Source organism: Malurus melanocephalus, unplaced genomic scaffold (assembly GCF_030028575.1).
Source record: "Malurus melanocephalus ecotype Western Australia unplaced genomic scaffold, MMel_1.1 scaffold_322, whole genome shotgun sequence".
NCBI lineage: Eukaryota > Metazoa > Chordata > Aves > Passeriformes > Maluridae > Malurus > Malurus melanocephalus.
The window spans coordinates 482,023-507,338 of NW_026623554.1; the positions used below are offsets into that span (position 1 = coordinate 482,023).

At 37.5% G+C, this 25,316-nt stretch overlaps 1 protein-coding gene across 2 annotated transcripts in view; it reads right to left on the reverse strand.

Annotated features, from left to right (window-relative positions):
• Positions 1-5,880: 5,880 nt before the first annotated feature.
• ACER3 (alkaline ceramidase 3) overlaps positions 5,881-25,316 on the reverse strand; it is a 50,959-nt gene continuing 31,523 nt past the window's right edge. For both annotated transcript variants that reach the window (XM_057377740.1, XM_057377739.1), the window contains exons 5-11: positions 23,823-23,904; positions 22,631-22,666; positions 14,702-14,760; positions 11,265-11,366; positions 8,839-8,943; positions 7,259-7,304; positions 5,881-6,747 (exon numbers count right to left, since the gene is read on the reverse strand). In XM_057377740.1, the coding sequence (XP_057233723.1) occupies positions 6,694-6,747; positions 7,259-7,304; positions 8,839-8,943; positions 11,265-11,366; positions 14,702-14,760; positions 22,631-22,666; positions 23,823-23,904 (484 nt within the window). In that variant the 3' untranslated portion in view covers positions 5,881-6,693. The remainder of the gene's footprint in view (positions 6,748-7,258; positions 7,305-8,838; positions 8,944-11,264; positions 11,367-14,701; positions 14,761-22,630; positions 22,667-23,822; positions 23,905-25,316) is intronic.

Genomic DNA, 25,316 nt, shown 5'->3' on the forward strand with positions numbered 1-25,316 from the left:
TCTGATGGTCACCACGAGACTCTGGMTGCTGGGGTGTGATGAGACTCGCTGGATTAGTGCCTGGTTGTCCACAATTCTTCCTGGAGAGATTCTGCCCTGCAGTGATTATCATCCTCTCTCACTGAARGGAACAGGAAAAAGCTGAAGCAAAGGGTGTGCAAACTGCATTCTCTGTGCTGCTTGAACGTTCACCTGACTCCTGCCTTTTCCTCTCCCACACACTTCACATTCTTGAAGTCCCTTCCCCTGCTGCTGCGTGCTGGGGAATGCCTTTGAAGGGAAGACGGTCCTGCAGTATTTAGAGYCAACACTACAAGGGCACCAACACAAGGCAGACAGATTGGGGAACCCTACTGCCATGGGGACTCTTAGCTGCAGGCAAAATGTCCCCATCCRCGCAGGACACACAAATCCTGCTCTTCTACTTTTACACCACCAAAACAAGACACAACCACCCATCTACTGAATAGCATCCAGATGAACCAGCCAGCCCTGTRCAACACAAAAGTCAAGAACCACCTGGGAAAAGTTGTATTTAAAACAAAATTCTTTAATAGTTTGTATTATAAAGACACAAATTAGTGCTTGTCTGCAGCATGAATAACAAATAAAATATATTAAATATTTCMAAGCTACTGTGCTTTGGAAAACAAGATACGCTGATACATATAAGCCTAATGTTAGTTACCAGCTGGTTTGGTAGGAAGAGTCAGTTCAGTGTATCAAAATTGTCAAAAAGTGTTTCTCAACATAACTGTGTTCTACAAGTCAACTGCTACTCATCTGTCACAGTGCTGTTATCTATCTGCAACTACTGAATTTCAGGAAGAGAAACCACACGTTAGAACTAACAGAGTCAACGTTAGAAAGTTTGGTCACGGAATGCATGGGAGATTTCCTGTCCACTATAGGTGGACAGATGTTGTTTGATCCGATAGTAACATCATCCGTGCATTAAGCTGAGATCAACAGTCAACATGAAACAGTCAACATCAATCTGGACAATCAAGAAAAAAGCTAGTTCTTGTTCAGCCTTGAACTGCTTGAAACCCTCTCTTCCAAAATCCAGGGAGCAATAGTATACACAAAGTTCTTCTAGAGCTTAGAATGTAGAAAACACTTTGGTACATAACTTGCTATGAGCCATTTCATTCAACACTGTCTTTGGAGAAACATATTTATGTTCCAGAGTTTTGGGGATAGAAGGAGGAATCTAAGATTGTGCTTATAGCTATTCCTGTGGACAAATAAGCAAAAGACCCTTTATCTTTGCATTTAAAAAATCTTAATCTGCTCTTAAACATCAGGCAGATTCAATTTGTGTGATATACATGCAAAAAAAAAATTGCAGGCACTGGTTTAGGGTCTCACATAAACTCTGAACTTGGTTCTTTTAAATCTACAGTAACGTATTTTGTTAACATAAACATTTTAAACAAGTAAAAATGGGAGAGTTCTAAAGCAAAGTAAGAGGTTCAGGCATGAAACCTCTCTCCCAAATTGTACATGTGAATCTGCCTGTGCCCAGCCCTGTTTAGAGCATCTGGCTGGGAGCTCCAATAAGTGGGCTCTGCATAAAGTGCTTGCTTGACTGCTGTGTCCTCACAGTGCCTGTCACTGAACTCTACAATGCAAAAAAAACCCCACCTGCTGTACAGCTAAATCTGCCAACCAGCTTTCAAAGCCTAGAAATATGCAACAACATCAGGAAGGTGGCAGTCAGGCTCAAGTTTGAGACAGATATGTATTGGATAACTAACTGGAAAGCCACTAAAATAGCACTCTGATTCCTGTAGAAGGAGAATTTTTAATAAAAACTGACTCCCACCTACCAAAGACTTTGTATTACAAACCCCAGCTCTCAGAAAAGCCTTGCAACAGTGAGATCAGGCACTTGGCAGCCGTAGGCAGTTGTGCGCGAGAAACTGAACAAAGAAACCCAAACCCAATCTTAATAGTTACACAGAATGTTCTCTGTCTTTATGTTACAGACTCTCAAACAAAGCTGGCAGAGGACATTTCAGAGGGATCAGAAATGCATTAATTTATGTACGAAACAATCTGTGTCATGTTCCTTCCTCATAAAACAGCCTCTAAGTCACCCACAATGAACTGAATGTAACAGAAACTACATCACTTCTGCGGTGAGGAGTCAATGTGGAAAGTTAAATGCATAAATAGCAAAACATTCAAGTATCTAAAGTGCAGATACCAGGAGGGTGGCTGACGTAATACTATGGGATTCTGTGCTTAATCTTTTGTTGTTCTCTTTCCATGTAAGATTTCCTAATCCCCTTCTGGCTTTGCTCTGCCCATATGTAATAAAGGTTCTGTCATATATCCCTCTTTATGATAAAGTCTCACAGCCAAGCAGCACTTTGCAGTTAAAGCCTCCCAATGCCTACTTATAAAGTGCAGATGGAGTTCAAAGTAAACTGAAAGTTTTACCTGAATAYGTTAATTTACATTATGGGGCACACATTCCCTCAAATGGATGTGTGTTCCCAAATTTTGATGTCTAGTGAAGTAAACAGCAGTGCTGCTTCATTACAGCTCATCTCTGAGCAGTGCTGTACTGGATTGTTTCACCACCTGTTCTTAAATGCTGTAATATATCCACAGAGAGAAACAGGTTTTAAAAAAATAGTGTTAGTGAAATTTTTGAATGCAGATTAAGCAAGGTGGTAGTGACTGTGAGAAACACTGATGGTATTGGGACAATTTTCTGTTGCTGAGTTTCACATGGAAGTGTTTGCTGAAAAAGACATTCAGCTGCCTGAAACTAGGTGTTAGAAGCAAATCCACTATGGCCAAAAGAATCAACTATGTTTCAAATCATACAGTTCAGCTTTAGGCCAAGGCAAGACAGCACAGAACAGGATTAAAAGTGAATTAAAACTAATTATAAACCAGTATTTTCCACCATATCCCTCCCAAAAGATTTCCCTACACCTGTCTGAAGTCCTCCTACTTGAATCTCTCTCTAAAGCAGCCAGATTTACACACGGATGAACAGCMGACTGAGCACAAGCTGCAAGTGACAGACACCAAACAAGTCAGGATGTTTACASGGAGTGAACAGAGTCAGCCATGAATCAATACAATACTGCTGCCACTCTCAGGGGCTGCACGGGCCAAGTCAGGCTACTCTGATGTCCACACATTCAAATACAATTAAGGGCACAGGTATGGTACAATACATGACAGAGGTAGACTGGCAAGTGCTAAGGCTGCACATTCCAACTCTGACTAAGGGGTATTTTCTAAACACTTGTGGGCAGCACATCATCCCTGTGCTAACAGAAAAAGTATTAAGATGAAGTSTGGAGATGACTAATACTGCTAGTCAGCAACACTGCCTTCGAAACATAGATGAGATTCCTCTTCACATCTTCAGTTCTGGAGAATGCATGTTTTGAGTTACATACAAAAAAATCTAGATTTCCAGAATAAGGTATGGGTTCGATCTGTACTGTGAGAGTAATTCTGAAGTTTTCCTCTTATTTTCAAGATGGAATTTTTCAGCTCACGGACTGCAGAGCTACTTGCTGTTCATCTGTGTCAAACTGATGGTCACATGGTGGCAGATTTCCTGCTTCTTCATAGATGTTAAGGAATAGAAGAGTTCATTGCTATCAAGTCTGTCCAAGRTATCCTGTAGAATTCATATCAAATGACACCTGCTACTTCTAGAATTCTCTTTAAAGTAGCTGCTGTCTGAATCCTACTCAAAMAATAGGATCACACATGACCTTCTAAGATGGAGTGCAAGAAAAATTTGGGATACTGCTCTAAGGTCTGTAGAAAAAAATCAACATTGTCATACAAGTGATATAAATAAAAAGCAATTAACAGRCATTTAACACATTACAGAAGTAAGAATGTATATCTTTCCAGGCACTAGACAAGGCAGTCTGAATTACAGTGACATGCAGTTAAAACTGCCATGTCATTTTCAGTATCACTCACAAGATCAGTAAGGCAGTCAAACCAAAGCACCCATCATTTTAGATTATTTATGCTAAGAAGGATACATAGAGAAATTACATTCTTCAGGGTCTAATACAACCTGTTGAAAGAAAGGCTGCTGGCAGAGTGGTAGAGGTGTGCATGTTTTTGGTCATTTGGAATGTAGGAAGAAGCCAATTTGCATAATTTTTTWAAAGATAAAATATCAGTAACAAATAATACAAGAATGAAAAACTAAAAACAATATAAAATTAAAGTAAGAACTTCTCCAATCTTTTAAAAAAAAATTCTGTCAAAACAAATCAACAAGATCTGAAACCACATCCCCCCATCACACRCTTCCTAGTTGCAAATGTGCAGAAGAACTAACAAAATTCTTTAAAATATAGCATTGTAGAGATGCCTGATGAACAAGTGGCTTTTCAGGACACTCTGGTTCTTGCAGCTACTAAACTAGAAAGAGCCCCCAGCTCCATCAGTAACAAAACTAAGGCCACTAAAACAAAGGTTTTGTTCATTTTCATAAAAAAAATTACCATACGCAGCAGATGTCACAAGTGACTGTTGATACTCTGCTGCACTGCTTCTCTTATGGGACTCCTCCCCTAACTCACATGTAAACACACAGAACAAGAAAATGGGATACAGGGTGCAGAAAAATGTTTCAGAAAGCCTGGCGGTGAACAGGTAGGCACTTATTTTCAAGCTACATTTTTGAAACAGTTCTCAAATCTCTTTACAAAAAATATGTCTTCTAGATAATTRAAGACATTTAATCCACAGCAGCTTTTTCTTACCTCTGTGCTGTATATCTGTGCTTGTTTTTCTACTATCTTTCAGTCTGAAGAGCACTTAAATTGCCTAACACAGATGCTGACCTTGACTATGGAACTGGAGCCTACAGATACCAAAGCTGTTCTAAAATTACCCTTCAGGTGTCTTTACAGGGGTGTACAGGCTGAAATGCATTGCTATCAGCACACACTTAAACCTCACTGAACTCACTCAAGGTTAAGTATCTTTTTCCAGCMCAGAGTTTAGGCCTATTTGGTCTCAAGAGTCCAGGGCTGTCACATAACAAAAGCCACAGTTTTATCTGGAGGGACACATCAGTAGGAGAGTTACTGACTGATGTGGAAGATACAGAGAAACTGCAATCAGAGAAAGAGACATTAAAAGGAGGAGACCCTTTCAGCCAGCACTGATTGTTCAATAGTCAGGACTTTGAGACCTGGGAGACAGCTTTACAGCTACATTACCATGCTTTGCTGCTGTGAGCATGTTGTAAATCAATACAGAATGGGATTTTGGATCAGTCTGAACATTTCCCTTTTTTTACTTCACAGCAAGAAGGATAAATTCCTCAGACAATCAAAAGCAGACAAAAGTTGCATAGCATGGCAGCAAGTAGGCACAGAGACATACTCTGTTAGTTGCCCCAAAATCAAGAGAGTCAAAACCACAGCCTTCATATGAGGTATATTTTGAAAAACTGTTAGTTTAATGTTTTCTTTACGTTTACTTATTGACTTTCATAAGCTGTGTAGATAAAAATTGCAGAAAACAGAGTGTTTGTCATTCCATTAATCCCCAAACTTTGGTTTTCAAAGGTGGTCAACTTTCTCACAGACTAACCATGTGACAGATTAAGAGCAACCAAAGTGCTACCACTTATATTTGGGGATATCCTCAACCTGAGTCTTGTTCTTCACTTCTTCTTCAATGTTTCTGAATAAGAAGATCCTTCAGAAAGTCAGATCAATATTTAAGACTTATAAAATAAGAGAAAGATGAATTCAAAGCTGAACTAGAGCACATCTAAGGTGTTTSTCAGTCTGTAGTATGAATGGGAAATGGGAAGTTAATGGCAGAGATAGAAAAGGAAAGTATGTAAATAACAATTACAAAAAAAAAAAAAATAAAGAAGTGTATTTCTTTTGTTACTACAGTCACTCTACAATTCTGTGATGAATCACTGGTCAAACAAATTAAGAATTCCATTTCCAGACATAAACAAGAACACCTATAAGGCTTYACCATTTCAGTGTCTTCTGCTGGTCACACCCTGGAACATTCTCCATGGTGAAYCTCTCAGGTGGACTAAAGAGGAAATGGAAGCTTGGTACGAAATGAACTAAATGGCACGGGTATCCCAACCATTTTGCCTAAAATATGAATTGCAAAGGAGGCTGTGGAAAAGCAAGATAAAATAAAGCCTTAAATCAACCATTACATACTTCATTAATTGTATAAAAGTGCAAAGGTAAAGTAGTTTGGGTTAAGCATTCAGTTCACTATAGGCCACACAAACGCTTAGCTTGGCCATCAATAATGGCCTGGTTTTGTCATTCAGTTACTAATATTAGTTTAGACCACAGAAAGAACAAAAACTGAATGAAAAAACGTATGCAATCCACTTCAAAAATGGTTAGTTTTCTGTGACCAGCACGAAATATTACCTCAGTATCATCAGCTATACAATATATACATAAAAACCTTGTGTCTTAATCTTTAACAACTTTGAATAAAGCTGTACTAAATGCTCTTTCCCTAGTGTGCCAGCTCTTTGCTCTGTTCTGGCCGACTGGCCTCRTAGCACAGAGAAGTCCTTTAATTGCAATGGTACTTGGATTGATCCATAATTTCAACACTTCAGCCAGAGTAACTGTTGAAATGCTTTATTCAGCCAGGCCAGGTGATCGCGTGYGGCTGCCCAGGGCTCAGTCAAAGATTCTTGGGTGGCTCCACAAGAAGAACAGGCCATATTCCAAARACAAACTGTCAAAAGAGAAACAGGAATAGGGGAAAGATTCCTTGGAATATTATATTTCTTGGAACAGAAAATAAACACTATTAAATATAATCTAATGACAGGAYGAAAGGGGAATGGCTTTAAAATGGAAGACAGKAARTTTAGATTGGATATTAAGAAGAAATTCTTTACTTTGAGGGTTGTGAGACACTGGAACAAGTTGCCSAGAGAWGTTGTGGATGCTCTATCTCTAGYAGTGTTSAGAATCAGGTTGGAGTAACCTGAGGGCTCTGAGTAACCTGGTCTAGTGGAAGGAGTCCCCATGGCAGGGAAGCTGAAACTAGATAATCATTAAAGTCCCTTTCAACCCAAATCATTCTGTTATTCTATGAAAATTTTGACTGCGTTTCTTGGGATGTAAGCAGAAGTSAAAGGCAGTACCCCTAACAGTCATAATTACTGAGCCCCAACACAAGTTCAGAGCACAAGGTATCAACGTGTACATTGATAAGCACATAATAAATATTGCTTGCTTACCTTCACCTTTGGCCTGTGTTTCAGGAAAAGTGTCCTTGTATATAAACTGAGAAGGAAAAAARCATACTTAAAATTTCATGTGTAAGACAGCATATAAATTAATGATGCCCTGATCCCAGTTTTATTTATCAACTAGGAAAAAATTGTTTCTGTGATTGCAGAACTACCCATTCTACCTAAATTTATTCAAAACAGGCRATGTTAATTTCCAATAAATCCCTCTATACTACACTACTCAGCAAACTAATTTACTCTATCACCTGTGTGAGGAGACAGAAAGAAACCCAGAGAAAAAGAAAATAAACAGGGACTAGAGCCTGTCATTTAGAAGGATGAAATTAAATCAGTGTACCACAAAATACTGCATGTGTTAAAGGGAGGAAAAAGCAACATAGCTTGATTCTGTAACTCATTTTTGTTCTTAGACACTTTCTCCTCTCAGTACATCTTTTCCTGTAAATGATCTCATGTTTTTTTTTAAGTAGTGATGACACTTTGTGGCATGTTGGGAAAACTTTGTCCATGCTCAATTCCTGTAAGCTTGTGATAACATTTCTTTAAAATGTTATCATAAGCTCCTTAGGGTAGCAGACAACCTGTAAGCCAAAAGGAGAAACTGTTTTCCATATACCTTGACATATTTTATATAWACATGCATATAAAAATGTACTTATGTATAGATCCAGCTATGTATACGTATGTATAGGTACATATGTGTGCATATATATACACAAATATAAATATAAAAACAAGCTATAGGATCATCTATTGGAAATGTACTTATTTTCCTTGCATTTTCCTGTTATTAGGTATGTTAGCATATGACAAAAAAGGTGAATACCATGTTAGATGTAGAAAATTTGATATCTAGTCAAGTTTCCTAGACCACACAGAATGTATGTGTAAAACAGATAGTCTCTTAGTTAAGTGGTAAAATATTATTTCATYATATGATGATCGAACTGCAGAAATTCTTCACAGATGTGAGCTTACGTTCTGYCTTGCCCCTGGTTCCACTAGATGGTGGTACCGAGCAAATACGGGACAAAAATCTGTTGGCTGCAGACTTGCTAACTCATGTTCTTATTTAGGTCTCCTCCTCAAACTAATATTCATTCCTTCTACTTTATCCACTACGATTACTTCAGCCATCACCTTTCTGCACTGCAGCAGGATGCCGGCTAGTTTTCAAGAGCGACAGTGCCTATCAAAGCATTAGTTAAGCGCCTAAATTTAAACATGTTTAAGTACTTCAGGATTGCTGCTCAAGAACAGACAGGTATTAATGGCTTACATTCTGAAATTATTATAATGTCAAATAATTTTGGTTTAAGTGCCACAGGGTTCTGTATTCAGGTTCTGTGTGTTATATTTTCTTGAAGAACTGTGACTATTTAAAGATTAGTCATTACATTTTGAGGAATATCAGTTAGTTTTAGAGAGGTTTTCAGTTGAGCTGCAAAGAGGGAAAAAACCTCACATCAGTCATTCCCCTGGATGGTACAATATTCTGAAGTACATCTGAACCTGAAAAACTCATAAGATCTCTGTGAACAACCCGTTCAGAAATCATTTCCTACCTTAGCAGGATATGAAGGTAAGAACCCAGGCCTGTGAGTATATGCCACCATGCATGAAACTGTGTCACAGCTCCCACCACAGGAGGCATCTTCTCTCTCAGTGCTCTGAAAGAAAGAAATACCATACAAAGGGCTAATTTCTCCCAGCTAAGCAATCTCAAATCACAATATTGGATTATCAGGTCTCACATTATTGTTTCTKTATCTAAAGCATATGCTTGACAGGTGAGGCTTCATGGAGTCAGGGTTTCAGCAGGTGAGGAGCAGCAGTTATACTTTATATTGCCAGTCAGGGAGATATCAGCAAGCTGACTTTCTTATACATTTAAAGAAAACACGCATTTCTTCATATAATAAATGATCAACTACTTCTGGACTCAAATTTGAGGGAAAATATTTATGGCATCCCACAGTTCCAAACGAATTCTACTATTCTTCTCCCCAAAACCCTGTGAACTACTGTACACAGGATAAAGCACTGAGTTTAAGATCCGAGAGATGAAATGAGATTTATCACACATCACTACTTTAAATTTGGCAATCACACACCTATTCTGCAGTTCCATGGAAGCTTAATTTGCTTTTCTCTGTTGGATTCTAAAACAGGGATAAAATGAATGTTTAGTGAGGAAGCAATTAAAGTAGAAGGTCTGAAATACTTGACCAACATGCTTTGTATAGTGTATAAAATGGGGTGTGAGCTACTTGGGAAAGGGCTAATGGGTGGAGATAAAGAAATGGTGGAGCAAATGTTTGCATCTGCTTGTCTTTTTGCTTTTTTTTTTTTTTTTTTTCACTTTCATTTCACATTCAGTCAAAACAAAAGATGGAAAACAATGATTGCATGTGTTAAAAAGAAAAATCTGAAGCTCCTGGAACGTGTTCTTATTGCTTAACATTACAGTGTTTGGTCCAACACTGCTCAGTCACAAATATTAGCACAGAGCTTCATTTGAGTCAGCCCAGCAATGACACAGTGGAACACAGACTGTCAGCCCAGCACAACCTCTGAGCCTTTGGATGGCAGGAAATTTCAAAGTTCAAATTCAAAAGCGTGTGGTTCCAACCAGAGAAACTGAGTGCTATAGATTTTTYGTTATTTTGATTTTTCTTTTTTAAAAAAATATGCTGCAAATTTTAAGAAAATACAGACACCATCGCCCCCAACAAATCAAAACTCAGTTTTGAACTTTAAAACCAAACAGACAAACAGAGCAGGTAGGTGGATGATTCACAAGCTAGACCTTCAGAGAATAAAAAATTTCAAGGAATTGAAATGTATTTTCTCCAAAGATTCAAATTATAACAGCGCCTGGAGAAATCCAAGGCTGTGCAGATGTCTGATTAAAGTTAGTAAACAAGCATGTTTATTTTTTTTTCCAGCATCATAACCAAACAAGTATTACAGGAAATACACTTAATATTTTTTCCCTTTATGAAACAAGGATGGAAAAAAGTGCCTCAGCAGTGGGTRTCATTTTTGGGCCTAGGAACCAGTTCAAAAGCCCCATGGACCCACAGCATGTCAGCAGGTTTGGTGAACTGGGAGTTATGATCTCACCAGTGATGGGAGGCAGCTGCAAAAATCAACTCTGATGCCAATATTTGCAACGAAACTGTAAACCCAGCCACTTGTGCTGCCAAATAACTACTCTATCCCATYTGTATCAAGTGCTTCTAGGGATGAGGATCATATATTATATTCATTTTAAAAAAAAGGTTTCAAGAATACTCTGTTGGAGTTAACTTTCAGCTGGCCTAACCTAGTGCAGGGACTACAGAGCCACAAGGGATGGCAAACTTTAGACTTATTTTCAGCACACTGTTTTTTTGGCTCTGACAAAGCAACCTATTAGAACAACTTTGAACAACACAGATTCAGTGGCATAACAGCATTTCAAATTGTCAAAAATGTATTTTTCTGGATGCTGGAATTAATCTTTCCACCTCCTCCAGTTTGTTGAGCAACACATGTATTTCATCYACATGTTTTTTATTGCTAACATTAATATTGTAATAGGTACTTCTTTAACCTGCAGAACTACTGCTTTGATATTTTCCTGGGAAATCGCAAGACCAGAAACCCAAAAAAACCCCAAACCAGCAGGATAAAAACACATTCAGGTGAAATCACGTGTGAATAGCAGGCTTTAGTCAGTCACAGATCCTCAAAATAACTTCAGTGACATTTTCTTAATTTAATTTGAAATTTAAGAGAAATATCAAGAAATAAAACTGTTAAGGGATAAAAGAATCCTTAAAAATCCTGTTGAGTGCTGAATCCACTCAAGAGCAACCTGGATAAAACCTCATGGGTGTTCTGTAGGCAGCAAACAATGAGATGGACTTGGATACCCATTGGAAATAATCCAATCTTTATACTAAAACATTATTAAGAGCTATCCAGACAAAGGTAAAAAGCTTACCTCAATTTATCACAGAAAATGTTGTCCACATTCCAGAGAAAAAATCCCATTAAAAATACAGTTAAAGATGTATAACCTAGACCTCTAAGCCATGGGTATACCCTAGAAGGAGAGAAATAATGCAAAGTTTAATTCAGAATACTGTAAGACACAGAAATACACTAACATATATTACACTAAATATGTGTAATATACAGAAATTCTGTTTTATATATATATAAAATGCTTTATCAGTTTGTTTTTTTTCTCCAAAAGAAAAAACACCAACTTCAAATTTCATCTGTTTAAATATTGTATTTTACTTTTCCTCTTTCTTGATTTCACATTCTCTGACTGTTTTACTTCTGTAATTCTGATTGTTTTCCTAAATACTGCACTCTCTGAACAAAACCAAAAAGTAGGAAAACCAAAGTTGGCTAAAACGTACTAATCCTCCAGCTCCATAATCTTTCATTAAAAAAAAAAAAAAAAAAGCTATGTTACCAAGTAGGACACTCACAAAAGAAGGTCTTTGACAGGAGATGATATCCCTATACTAGGGGATTTGTATAAATATAGTCTTTCAAAATTACTCTTTTGTGAACATTATCCACCATGACCAACAACTAACCAAATGAATGGTRTTAAACACCAGAATTTTTATGTTCATTTTTGAGCTGAATGATACTGCGCATAGAAAAATATCAATTTAATTCTGGGAGAAAACAATATCCTCTTTAAGATATGGAAAACACACTGAAGAATCAGATGCAAGAAAGTGCATCATTAATAAATTTATTTCCCCTATCTACATTCAGGTTGGAACACAGAAYTGTAAACTTCTTACATGGAAGGCTCTCTTCCATGATTAAGTCCAAAAGCAAACCCAAATCCAACCCCGAAAGGCTACCATGAACACTGTTCAAGTTGTTTTTAAGCATTACGAATGAACAGTTGAGATTCTGGATTAATACACATTCCTGAGCTGCTTTTCCCTCCACTGAGTGAGTTACACACAGCACATTCAGAGCTGTGAGCACTGGGAACCAAAATGTRCAAAACACAACAGGTAGAGAGAGCTTCTTCCACAGGGCAAGCTAACCAGATACGAGCTGTATATATTCACAAACTGACTGCCAGCATAAACCAGCAAAATTACTATTTGTTTAGTCTAATATATGTGTGGAGCACCATGCAATATGTGGCAGAGACTACACTGTGATATTCCCCCTCAGTGCTCCTGAGACAAAGGCAAGACCAGGACATGAAAGAGCACTAAATGGTATATTAAACAYGCTGGTAATTTGGTAATTACAGCTAGAATTGTTCAGGGAATAAATAGTGGTGGTTTGTGAAGGAATCAATAGTGATGGTTTGTGAAGGAATCAACTGGCATCTCTTATTAATATAGAACATGCTTTGTGAACAGAGAACTACATTTGCCCAGTTGTAAATTTGGGAAGGAAGTAGATCTAGGAAARAGATGAAAAGTGTGGGGGAAACAGGCAGGAAGAGGACTAGCTGGTGAGGATAGGATGTGGTAGTAGCATGAAAGAAATAGCATGCTGTTCTTTGGAATTTTCACTCTAATCTCAGAGTGACTTCAAGCCCTGCACTAAGAAATAYGAGTGATAGGAAGTGAAGTAAGAAACAAAACAAGCAGAAATCAGGGGCAATACATAAACTGGAGCAGGCTTGGCAAAGTTCTAGCACTACTGATGGAAATACAAGAATACGTTCTAGCAGTGCAGAGAAAGTAAATCCAAAAGTGTGCTCGGGGATGAATTTTAGAGAAAAGAAAGGGTACCTTCAGGTTGGCACGGCTTCTCTAGCAGAACTAATTTAAAATTAGTAGTAGTTTAGTTAAAATTTAGAAGCAGTTTTAACCTACTTCTTTTCCCATCCCAAATTTCTAACCAGTTTGCATAATAACACCAAAGAGGGAAATAAATCTTTGTAGGGCCCTGTTGCAATGAAGTGATCAACCTAATTAAGAATATAGACTCCAAGCCTCTAAAACTGAAGCAAAAAGTAGGTGGAACTGGAGCAAAACATTGAATGATACTTTGGAAGGGAAGGTGGTGTTGTTATTGATAAAGACAGAAGACTGTGAAATGCTTCAAAAATAATGAGAATGCACAACAACTGTGTGGAATTTGTAGAAGTAGAAAAATAGCAGGCCCAAGAGCTTGTCTACACAGACAGAAAGAATTTTAATCTAAATGACCATAACTGTGCCAAATCCTTGAATTAGAACAAAATTAAAACGACTTGAATTTGAATCAATTCAGTCCCTGATGAAGGTGAAATAATGTGGTATCACTTAAGATTTCTAGGCTAGGATTAAGATTTCCAGGTCACAGGTTTGAAAAGTGCATTGAAATTGATGATTGTTTCTAAAGCTGCAACAAASTATCAGTTTAAAGTTCTTCTTGCTTAATAAAAAAGTCTGTGAACATTTTTACTTGGTCTGTGGGAATTTCTTGRGGAAAGCCAAACCAGGGAACTGAAATGGCAATCGGAAGGTGATTCAATGAAGGTACTTGATCCTTGTAAGTCTCTTGCAACTCAGAATATTTGAGGATTCTAYGATACTTCAAATCCACACCTTTTGTTGACTTCCTCCTTGTGTTCATGAACAGAYACATGTGGAAGTTGAAATGAAGTTTAACAAAAGCATGTTTAGAATGATGACAGAAGAAATAAAGAAATAATTTTCAGAAGTAATCCCAAAAGCACAAGAACACCAAATATTCACAGGAGACTGACAGAAATGGGCAACAGAGTCTCTGAGAGCTAAAGGTATGTGTTTACTCCAATACTGATGAAATCCTGTTTTCCTCCCTTTTWCCTACAAAGTCTGTGCTCTGATGATTTGAATGGCTCTCAATGTCTCCCAATATTTTTCGTATCTTTTGTTTGTTACAGTTTTTATTTTAATTTCCATAACATTATGCCTAACTTTAGCCAATCAAAACTGTAAGAAAAACTATCATGTGTTATTTTCTACATTTGAATTTTAAATACTTGAGCAGGGAAGAGGAAAGGAAATTATTAAGTGATGGTTCTGGTCTGCAGTCTCACTATTCTCCAGGTATCATTATTAGAGTTTAGACACTAGAAACAGATTTCACACTACCCCGCAATATGAAGACAAACTMCGTTATTGTTTAAATCTCAGGCTAACAGCTGAAGCCACCAGCAGAACACCTGGCAGTAAAAACTGATCATAAATGTAGAAATCTTAGTTTAGTTTAATGTTATCCAGTGCCTTCAAAAAAGTGCAAGGTGATGGGCCATTCCCTTTCAACCAAGGGGAGCCCACGAGCTAACATTATGTACCTAGTTAAAGAAGTTCTCCCATTGCCAGTTTCTCATGTTAAAAAAAAAAAAAAAAAAAAAAAAACCAAAACGGTTGCAAATGCTATGTTGTAATGCTGAATTAAATAGTTACTTACCATAATACTATATAAACAGATCTTAGAACTATGATGGAAACTAGCGTTCCATACATGACCTGAAAAGAAAAAGAAAAATCAGCAGTTGTATTCAAGAGACCTTATAGAATACCACAGGAATAAAAAAATTGAAGCCTCTGGTGCTTTTTAATTTTTGAGTCTTGGGAAAATAGCATTCCTTCTAACTTCATCTCCAGAAAGCCTTCTGTTAAAGTTTAAAGGTAAAATTACGATAATAAACCATGTCCTTTACGCAAGTACAAGGAAAAGTCCGTTGAACCAAACCCAGGTTTCAGTGCCCTGAATCAGCAAGCAAACACTAGATGGCACTCGAAAATCATCCTGAGCTCAAATACAGTAACCAACCCCTATTACCTCTTCTCTGTCTGTGCATTTTAGCCCCCGATTCTGTAAGCATCAGCTAAAACTGTTTTTAAAAGCTGTACTTCTTCCAYTGATATTTGACCAATATTTTATCCTGAAAGCAAACACCTGAATACAGTAGGCACTGTGCCCACATCGAGTACCAGAACAGGAAAATTTTTCCAGGAAGCTTTCAAACAACTATTACAGGTTGTTTCAATTTAATTATATAGCAGGAAGGCTGCACACTGAAGAAAATCATGAGTAAAATCTGACTCACTRTAGGCTTGATGAATTTGAGTGCAATCACCTGACTTACATATAAAGTCAAARCAATCATTTATTTTTTGCCTCGTGATCTTTTAATCACCCTCCTTTTTTATTCACAAACTTAAAATACATGTAACACCACCTCCAAGATGTACAGACAAAAGAAGAGTAAAAATTGTGGTCAGTCATGCCTGAGAAGTGATGCAGAAGTCACTGCAGCAGGGAGGATTTTTAGACACTGGTGACATTCAATTACTTTCTATACTTTTTATTCTGAACACTGGTTTCCTCCTGCCAAAAGGCAGTTTGTTCCAAGCAGCTGTGCCTTGCTCTTTGACTCTCTCCAATGGCCCACAAGCCTCTCAGTATTTTTCTTCTTCCTTGTTCACTGACGTATCTTTCTCATCTTGCTCCTATTTAGCTACTATCTAATTCTGCCTTTGTTTTACATGAGACAGAAAAWTTACAAACCTTTGCTGTCTATTTTTAAAAGCCACTAAACCTCACAGAAGTGTGTTTATAAGYCAATGTCCTTACCATGTTCTACTGACCTCCTCATACCACTCCTTTTTTTTTTKACTGTCTTTTGAGACAAGGACTGCCTCACTCTGCCATAACTGGGGCACTCAGATCCTACTATCCTGTAAGTATGTCTAGTCATCTGACATAAGTTACTGTTATAATGCAAAGTGAAACCTGCCTTCCAAAAGTCSATAAAGGCAAATTTGCAAGCTCCTTTTAGCTTTAAGAATGAGGTTAGTAGCACACACCTTATTATCAATGCACATATACAGAACAAGACAGACAACAGAGCCCTTATGTTTGACAACAGGTAAAAGTAAGCTCCAACACTGACTATTCAAAGTCAGTCAGCACAGCAGCTCTTTATTTGCATTCAGAACAAGATTAAAGAACTTCAGTAAATGAACTACTACTACTGTGTGTTCTGCTCTGTAGAGCTAAACAAAGCAAAACTATTTGAAAGGCTAATTGGTTCTGGCTTGTAATTTATACAAAACTGTTAGTTAATTCCAGTTCCCTCACTGGGGTGCAGCACATAAACCAAGAAAAAAMCAAAACCAACAAAAYCTGAGACACAGCCTGAGTATCAAGWGCTTATCAGTTCCAAGCTAAAGGYAGAAGAGTACTCAGGTGTGTGAGGTACTGCATGCTGGTACAATTCTTCATTGTTGACATTTTGCTTAAAAAGACCGCACCACATAACAAAGCATTACCAGCCTCATTTTTTCTAATCAAATACAGCATTTTATTCTAAGAGAGGGATGATAYAGAGGAAGATACTCATAGAAAGGCTCCACTAGAATCCAAATTAATTTGATTTGCTGATCTCTCTTTCTTTGCTGAGCTCCTCCTTCTTAAAATTTCCAGTGCTAAAATACTCCTTTGCAGCAGAGATACGAGAAAAACTTACCCATTAAGAGCAATTTCTGTCATACACATTAGGGGTTGTGGSAACCTTTATGCTTGTACCCCAACTGCTTTTGGAATCTTTGTACAGGGAGTTAAATAGTGTCAGACTAAGCCTAGAGAAAGACCTCTTACAGGCAGCCCAAAGTGCAGGTAAAATGCTACTTTTTTCAGTAGTTGCTAAAAGCAGGAARGAGCAGAGCAAAAGCTAAGAAAARCTTTCTTTGGCTTGGTATCTCCTARTGAGTTAATGGCTTGCAGAAGAGGACAGTCTTAATGGAGGGAGTAAGGAAAAAAAAAATAACCTTGCAGTGACTGAAGAAAAATATGCCCACTGTTGACATTTCAATTTCTTGCCTTTTCCGCTCCCCCACCCAAACAAGTTGTTAGCAGGAAAACACATYTGTGTTTAAAAGCCTGTGAAAGACTGGAACAACAAACTGTTCTGCTCTGCATGCTCCAATCCTCCACACTGAAGGTGAGCACCCAGGAGGTGTTGCTGTGATATGCAGTGACTGTAGCTGCATATCTCCCTCAGCTGTTTCTTACTGGAGGGCTACACCAACCTGCACAACTTAATTCAGATGTCAGGGAGCAGTGCTTCATCTCACTAACCCCCCATGACTTTACTATTTTCATCATGATAAAACTTTGTTAGGTATTACCCATCCACCCAAAGAAGGATAAAGTATAATATTATATAAAAAAAAGAAAAATCTATCTTATTCAAGTTAAGTCAAATTTCTCCATTCCTTTAGCTCCTTTYGTCCTTCTTTTCTTTAATTAACACATCACTTCAGTGACAGATGAAAATGCAGGCAAGTTTTCTGCTATTTTGTCTCACACTGCCTTTAAATTACAAGCTGAAGAACATCCTTGCACTACAATTGAAACAAAAGGAAAACAGCAGAATCTCAATCTTTTGTAATCACTAGACAGTTCCTTCTATGCTGTTTCAGATGCAAATAAAGCTGTGCATATTTCAGCTTGAAGATATCTTTGCAATTGAGGGAAAACCCGAATTCTGATGAATACACAGTGGATTGCCTGATAAGAAGGCCAAATACAAAAAACGTCCTCCTAATTCACAAATGGAAGTATGCACCTCAGGGCTCAATGTCTGGCAGCATTTCTGAAGTGGAGACAATTACGCAAATCATACACAGATTCACCTATGCAAGTCAGAAGCAAGGCTGGTACTTCCCACTGAGAGGGGGAGCATACAAAACAGGTTCTTCACCTACCCTTCTAGTATAGAAAGCAGCAATAGCCTGCTATTTCCACTTCTGGTTTCTTTGGTCCTGGCTTTCTACCCATCCTTGGTTAATAAAGTCATTTTATCTGCCTCAAATATTAGTATACACATTGGGAACTGCACTGAGAGATTTTGGGCTCTTGGCAACCATTGTTTATCTACTAATACCCCAATCAACTATAAGAAGAGAGTTACCTTACATACTTGAATGTGGAAACTGTATTTGCGATTTGGAAGAAAGAAAACAGAGTTCTACATGTTTTTGGAGAAGAAATTTGAGCAGAGAGAAAAAGCAAGGACAAACCCCAAGATTACCCTGAAACACCACGTAACTCAGCACAGTTACAGCTGCGTAGAATCAGCTGCTGCCTTGATAGCTCCTGAATGAACTCATTCAGATTTGTTTGGTTTGGTGCTGTCTAGATGCATGCACACAATGGCAAAGTGACACACGAGTCACTGCTGCTACAGAGCTTCTGGGRCACTGTCTGCCACAGCAAACCAAGCTGCCCCTTCAATGTGGAGCTGAATCTTTGGAGAGTCTGAATATCCTTCCTCACTCCCTAAGCTACTGTGCAGGTAGAAGCACCASTCAGAATGAAAACTGCACTCACTTGCAAAGACATCCCCAAATGAGCAGAACAGAGTGAAATGTCACTCAAGTTAGTTTTATATGTGCTCATCAGTAGACCAATGACAGAACAGAAAAAGATCTGTGGTGAAGACACATCTGAAAAGGTAATTTTTAACAGACTACTAGGCAATCTAAACATATAGAAAGTAGGAACACATTCCACTAAAACGCACAATATATTCAGCCCCAAGCCTACAACTAGCTGTTGCCTTAGCAGCAGGAGGGACTCTGGAGAGCTGTAACACATTGAGTGGGTCCACACATTCCCCAAAATGGTGAATCCTACAAGTCTGAACAGGTTGTGCCCTGATATAACATAATCTTCATACAGCTTCAGGCTCCCTTATGTACTTCTATATACAAGTCATGATGATTTCACTTTCTTGTTTGCACTCATATATTGAAAATGCCTATAAAGAAAAAATCTATTTTTTTTATTAAGACAAATGAAATACCTTTTTCTGCCATGCTTACTTTCTCCCTCTTGCTCAAAGTCAGCTCAATAGGTAAATCAAATACTTGTATTTTACTTCTATCAAAAGGAAAAAGAAAATCCCTGGTTGYGTGCTTGTGCTGTGATCAGCGAACATATCCAGGCACTCCCTCCCTCCCTTTCTTTGGTAATCTGTGAGCGCTGTGGAACAACAATAATTTGTATTTGCCCATCAATGCATCTCTTCCATTTCAAATCAGTCGTCATCCTAGTCCTCAAGGTCCTCCATGTATCTTTTAATTTCCTCCCCCGCATTCAATGCTGCCTCTGAACTTTGTATCATCACAAATACCATCAGTACACTCTTCTTTTTCCTTCTACAGGTTGTTTAAAAGAAAACCAACCAAACAAAACAGTCCCACTGCTGATTCCAAGAAAATTCAGACTTTTCATCATCTCATTCAGTATTTTTTCACTAATCACTCCCTTACCCTGTTTGCAATTCTCCTACTGATCTGCTTCTCCTGCTTGCTTAGTTTCTCACTGGACACACCAACAACATTCTAGAACACCTATTTTTTACATCACATTTTCTAATGCAGAAGAAACAGCTATTTAACCTAATTTTCCATTGACCTTTTAATTATTTGTTCCCTAAAATTTTCTTCAAACTCTCACAGCAAATGATGATGCAAATAAAACAGGTTTTTAGATCTATTCCACTATTCACATAACTTGGCCCTCTAGCTGAATGAGGTTTTGGATCACTACAAGTGCATAGTCAGAAATGGTATGCAGCAGACAAATMAGGGTGGAACACATTGCTTTGTACGTGACAGCTTCCTAGGCCTCATCATATTAAGAAGGTGGCTATTTGTAAGACTTGAGTTGAAAGGTTTAACTTCCAGAGTAACAACTTCTACTTCCAGGGCTGTCTCTGTTTGTCTATGGATCCCTCCATGCTAGCAGCCAGTCTTCCCCTGTCCCCTTCCTTGTCTAAACACAAATATACACATGGTAAACAAGGATGAACAACTAATCTGATTTAAAATTAATTCTGAGAAGAGTTTTAACCTGTTGAGTTACCCAATCAAATTCACATCAGAAAATAAATTTGTGTGCCAGATGGAAAACACAGGCACAGCTGTTTTCTGTGACAATGATGCTGGCTCAAAAACAACCAGGCAGCTGTGATGTAGGGTCATTTAGCACCTTGAAAATTAGGAATAATAGTGCTCTAGCCTGAGAGATTTGAACATAAACAAGATAATATACACCTGTAAAGGCCACTAATATATTTCATTTAATTAATGAGATGACAAAAAATACTACATCAGTTGTCAAGMAGGAATTGGTTTTCCCTCTAATGATGTGCTGCCTTCAACTGCCCAAAACCTGTGTCTCTCCTACAATTAAAGCACTAAGACCTTTAAAGATCTTCCTTTAATATGTGGATGCAGAAAAAGAAGCTGGTCTCTGTTGCCACTGTGCCATGGAGAACAAACTAAAATCACCTTCGTGCCCTGCTGGCAGCTGGCAACTTATAAGCCTAAATTGGAAAGACAAGTAAAAACTAATTGGGGGAAAAATGAGGCTTAGATCCTGGATGCCAGACATAATCRGATCCCCTTTTCATTCTTACTGCTCTCCTTCCAGAGGGAAAAAAAATCCCAACAACTCATACTGAAACAATGAACAATAAAAAGTTATCCTTGTAGTTATTCCTCTTTTTGCAAAGCTGACAACTTATAATGATCACAGACACCTAGAGGAATCAAATGTKGCTTTATCAGCTGATGCTGCTTTCTAACCCAGTTAAAAAGATTGTGATTTAAACCAAGATTGCATGAACATATTTAATTTTACTTCAAGTCCAAGTGACCCATTCAGTTTGAAAATGCTTACAGTAATGATTTAACTTCTTTTTGAATGCACTCTAAAATAATGTACAAGTATTAAGAAAATAACCTTGCTTAGCTGTGCAGGCAGGGAAATATTTCCTCAGGATTTACAACATATTTGGCAAAGACTGTGAAAAAATGAGTACAGTACTTCAACATTTGGAATTTGGCCATAACTGTATGTTCTCCATAATAATCAATTTGCAAAGAATTGTTGTAAGAAGCCCAGCACTTTTATGGATCCAAATATTTTCTACACTGATTCCTCATGTATAAGTTATAACAGGGAATTCATATTCTGCGCCTAAGAGAAACCAGAAAAAATTAAAGGTCTGGGGTAACTGTTTAAAGCTTCCCTATTTCTCTCTTTACCTTAAAGTCATAATATCTATTGTCTTAGTTTTTATGACATGGGGCAATTCCTATGCCAATGCATCAAAATGGACTATAGTGAAGCTGCGGTCTCCTTATTTCAATAAATGCAGGTTCGGTAAATAATTGATTAAAGAGAAAAAAGTTCATTGCAAATAGTAAATTTTGCCATTGTTGTTAACAAAACTGCTCTAAGTMACTTAATTCAAAACTAGTTATGATGAGCTCACTAAAACAACCAGAAATTGCCACTTTCATGCCAGCCAGTGTCTTTCTAAGGGAAATGCAAGTAGGGGAAAAAAAAAGGATTTAATTAATATTACCAAGAAAAACTACCCTGCAATTTTCTCTTCTATCTACAGTTAGAGTAATAATTCATGTTCCTAGGGGAGATTATCTGGAGCAGCTGAAAATTTATTCTCTTGATCAGCGCTTCACTAATCCAGCAACAGGAGCCACGTATCATTTTTCAACTGCTGATGCAGCAGGCACATTTTGACAAGCAATGGCACTACCAATTTCAGAAATTAAGGCTTTAAAGCTCTGTCCTGCAAAGAGCTCAGTGCTTTTTGCTTGGCAAGTTTTCAGCTGGTAATCYTAATCAAAAAACCATAAATGAGGGAAAACTACCCATGGCATACAGAAAAGAGCATAATTTCCAACCTCCTGCGAAGAGCTAAGTGATACAAGTCCTATGCCCATAGGCAGGGGATGCATATTAATACTCTTGGGCTGCTACAAAAGGAGCCTGTACCAAATATGCCATTAAGCTTGTGCAAAGCAGTCTGCTACATAACCCTAGAAAGCATTCTGTGCCTTGAATTTCCACAAAGCAAAACTGAGTAGTTAAAAAACCCCAATAAACTAATGTGTTAAAGCAGAGAGAAGAATGTGGTGCTAAGTCAATCAAGTCATCGTACGATCTAAGGTCATAGTTTCAAAGCAGCTGCTAATGGAAAGAAGCAGAAAAAGACTGATTTAGCTGCTGCCTTCTCACACATCTTAGGGTCACCTCATTGCACTTGCCACTGACGAAACCACGGGAAATAYTAGGTCAAAAGCTAAAACAGAGCACATATTGAACCATTCTAGTTTTTCAGGTTACTAAGTAAGAGGATGGTGACATGACAGGTAGCAATACTGCTCAAGAAAAAGCAAAAGGCAAATTGTGCTTCCCTTCCATCTTTCTTCTAGCAGTAAACTACTGTAACACATTCCACTACAACAGCATAGTGAAAACCAAAATCAGCTGTTCCAACAGAGCAAGATTTACCTGATGGAATACAGGCTCTTTCAACTTTAGGTAAACCTGGAAAGATTAAAAAAGRAAAGTAATTTACAACACAGAACCATCATAACATTATTCATCTCAATATTGCCAAGGCTGGCTCTGCTAGAATCAAGCCATGAGTACCCATCCATGCACCATTAAAGTTGATTAAACATTTGAAGTTTCCTCTGGCAAAACCTGAGGTTTTAACCATGGGATTATTTTAAATTAAGAARCACAAATAGAAACGTTAACATCTAACGTAAGGCTTCTAATTTAATATTGTTGAACACATACAGAAACAATTAAGATGCTGAAGTTACCAGATGTTCTCGATATGCATTGCAAGAAGAAAACATACTGAACTTTGATTTGATCTTATGAATGTTTTTGACAATAATTTAACATTTCAATTAATTTTACAAAAAGCTAGTGGTTCTTTCTATTCTTAATGCAGTTCATTTACTTTATGCTCTTGAAGAGGGATGGGCACTCAACCTTAGGCATAACATACCACAAGTATAAAAAATTTAGGAGAAACAGAAGAGAACAGGCAAGTATTTTGACAGCTGAAGATGACTTACAATAATATTTTGATTTTTTAAGAAATTATTATCAATAAAAATTATGTAGGAAATTCCATCTGTGGTTGACAGCCAGCACAAAACTAAACGTATTCACAAAGGTAGAACACTGCACTGACAAAGGAAGTCAAGTCAGCTGTGACAGAAAAAAATAGAAGCATTTTAACAGCTTAACAGCTAAGTTCTTTTCCTATTCTGCCTCTTTAAAAACATGAGTCTGTATCTTGGACTGGGCATCACAGTTCACGTTTTTGTAGTCTGTCAAACAGGATKACTCATGACTCTTACTTCTACAGATGAATTAAAGTGAGAGAAGGTGACTAATGCAGCTTATTCAAGGTCTCATAACAAGTCAATGGCGACTGTTTTTCTCACATTCCTATTCTAGCAACTGGATTATTGCTTTTCTTCTTCATTTGTTTTGTAGAGTGGTTTAGATAGAAAGGTTTCAGGTTTCTCTTGCCAGCAACGTAATTTTCCCAACAAAAGAATAATTTGTCTCTCTTGACTGGAAGTGACAGAGATTTAGTATTGCCTCTATAACATTCCTTCACTAGCAGAAAAACTGCCAACCTAAGGGTGAAAATGCCATATTAGAAAAAGTTACTTACTATGCTGACTACGACGCTGTATGTTATTAAAAAGAAAAGCATTCGATAATTGACTGTATTCTTGTACTTGAAACATTCGTATCTGGAAGACAGCAAAAGGGAGAGAAATAGTGTTCATCAACATATAAAGGATGCAATTTCCAAGGTGTATTATKACAGAATTTGTGAGAAAACTGATCCATATGAATTTTAGGCTGCTCAAGAAATTCTAACTCCTCCAATAAAGATGCATTATTTTAACAGAAAAATTCATACTTTTACTGATTAAGGTTTTAAAAAAAAAATCTAATGCAAAAAAATCCCTTACATTAATAAGCTCAAGCATATGCCATGAAGTAAACCACTCTAAAAAAAAGTTTGTGAAGCAGAAGTGTTTTCAGAAGGTGCTTACAGGATGCTAATGGATGGCAAATTATAAATCAGTTTAAAATGCAGCTGTCAAAAAACATTACTGAGCAAACAACAATATAGAAAAACGACTGCCATAAAAAACACAGATCTGTTAAAATATAGATTATTTATGGCTTCACTATAGTTGCAGTGCAGTAAACTTGATAGACTGGATACTGGGAGAAGTGAAAGGTAAAACCAACTGACTGCTCCCAGTATGTAAAACAACCAATTAAAATTACAATTCACAATCTCTACACGACACATCAGTCTCAGTTGTGATGAAAATACACACATCCCAGACTGCATCTCCATTAGAACAAAGGTCTAAAAAACTCCAACAAAAATGAACTTTGAGAAGCCCATTATCATCAGGGATGGAGGGAGTTGTCTATATAATTCCAAGTTTCATCTGCCTAGTTCATTTGTTTGAGAAAACTTTGAGAAATCGGCACCATCATGAATGGATAAAAGGAAATAAAAACAACATTTGGGAAACAAAAAATCTAAGGGCAGCACAACGTGCTACATTGCAAAACAGCTTGCTGAAGTAATTACACAGCTTGAAAATCAGCAGGACTGAATGATGTATAAGGGAATGTCCTGTGCACAACCACCTGCAACCTACCTTCAAAAAAACCAAAACAATTATGAAAGGTCTCCTAAACTACACATTAGTTCAATCTTTTGAACATTTAATTGCTACCAAGCATACATACACAGAATCTTGTTAGAGCTATAAATGCAGAAACAGACTTCAGCTTTTGAAGATAATATAGTAACCACTGCACAAAAGAAAAGTTTCAGATATATTTTTATAGCCACTTCTCATCCTTTTTTTTCAATCACATTCAAATCAGACAAAACAAATGCAAAGGCAATTTCAAGCAGATAGGGAGCTACAATGGAAGTATTTCTGYTAAAAGAGACATTATGATTCTGGTCCTGACTTTGCACAAATCACACTAATGTATGAGTCACAGACTGAGGGCAATTTCCACAGTTAAGGGTTTAGTCCTAAAGGATCCCATCTCCATTGCAAGCTAGCAGTAATCTTCGCTAAGACATCACAATTTTTAACAGCTGAATATTTGATATGTTCAA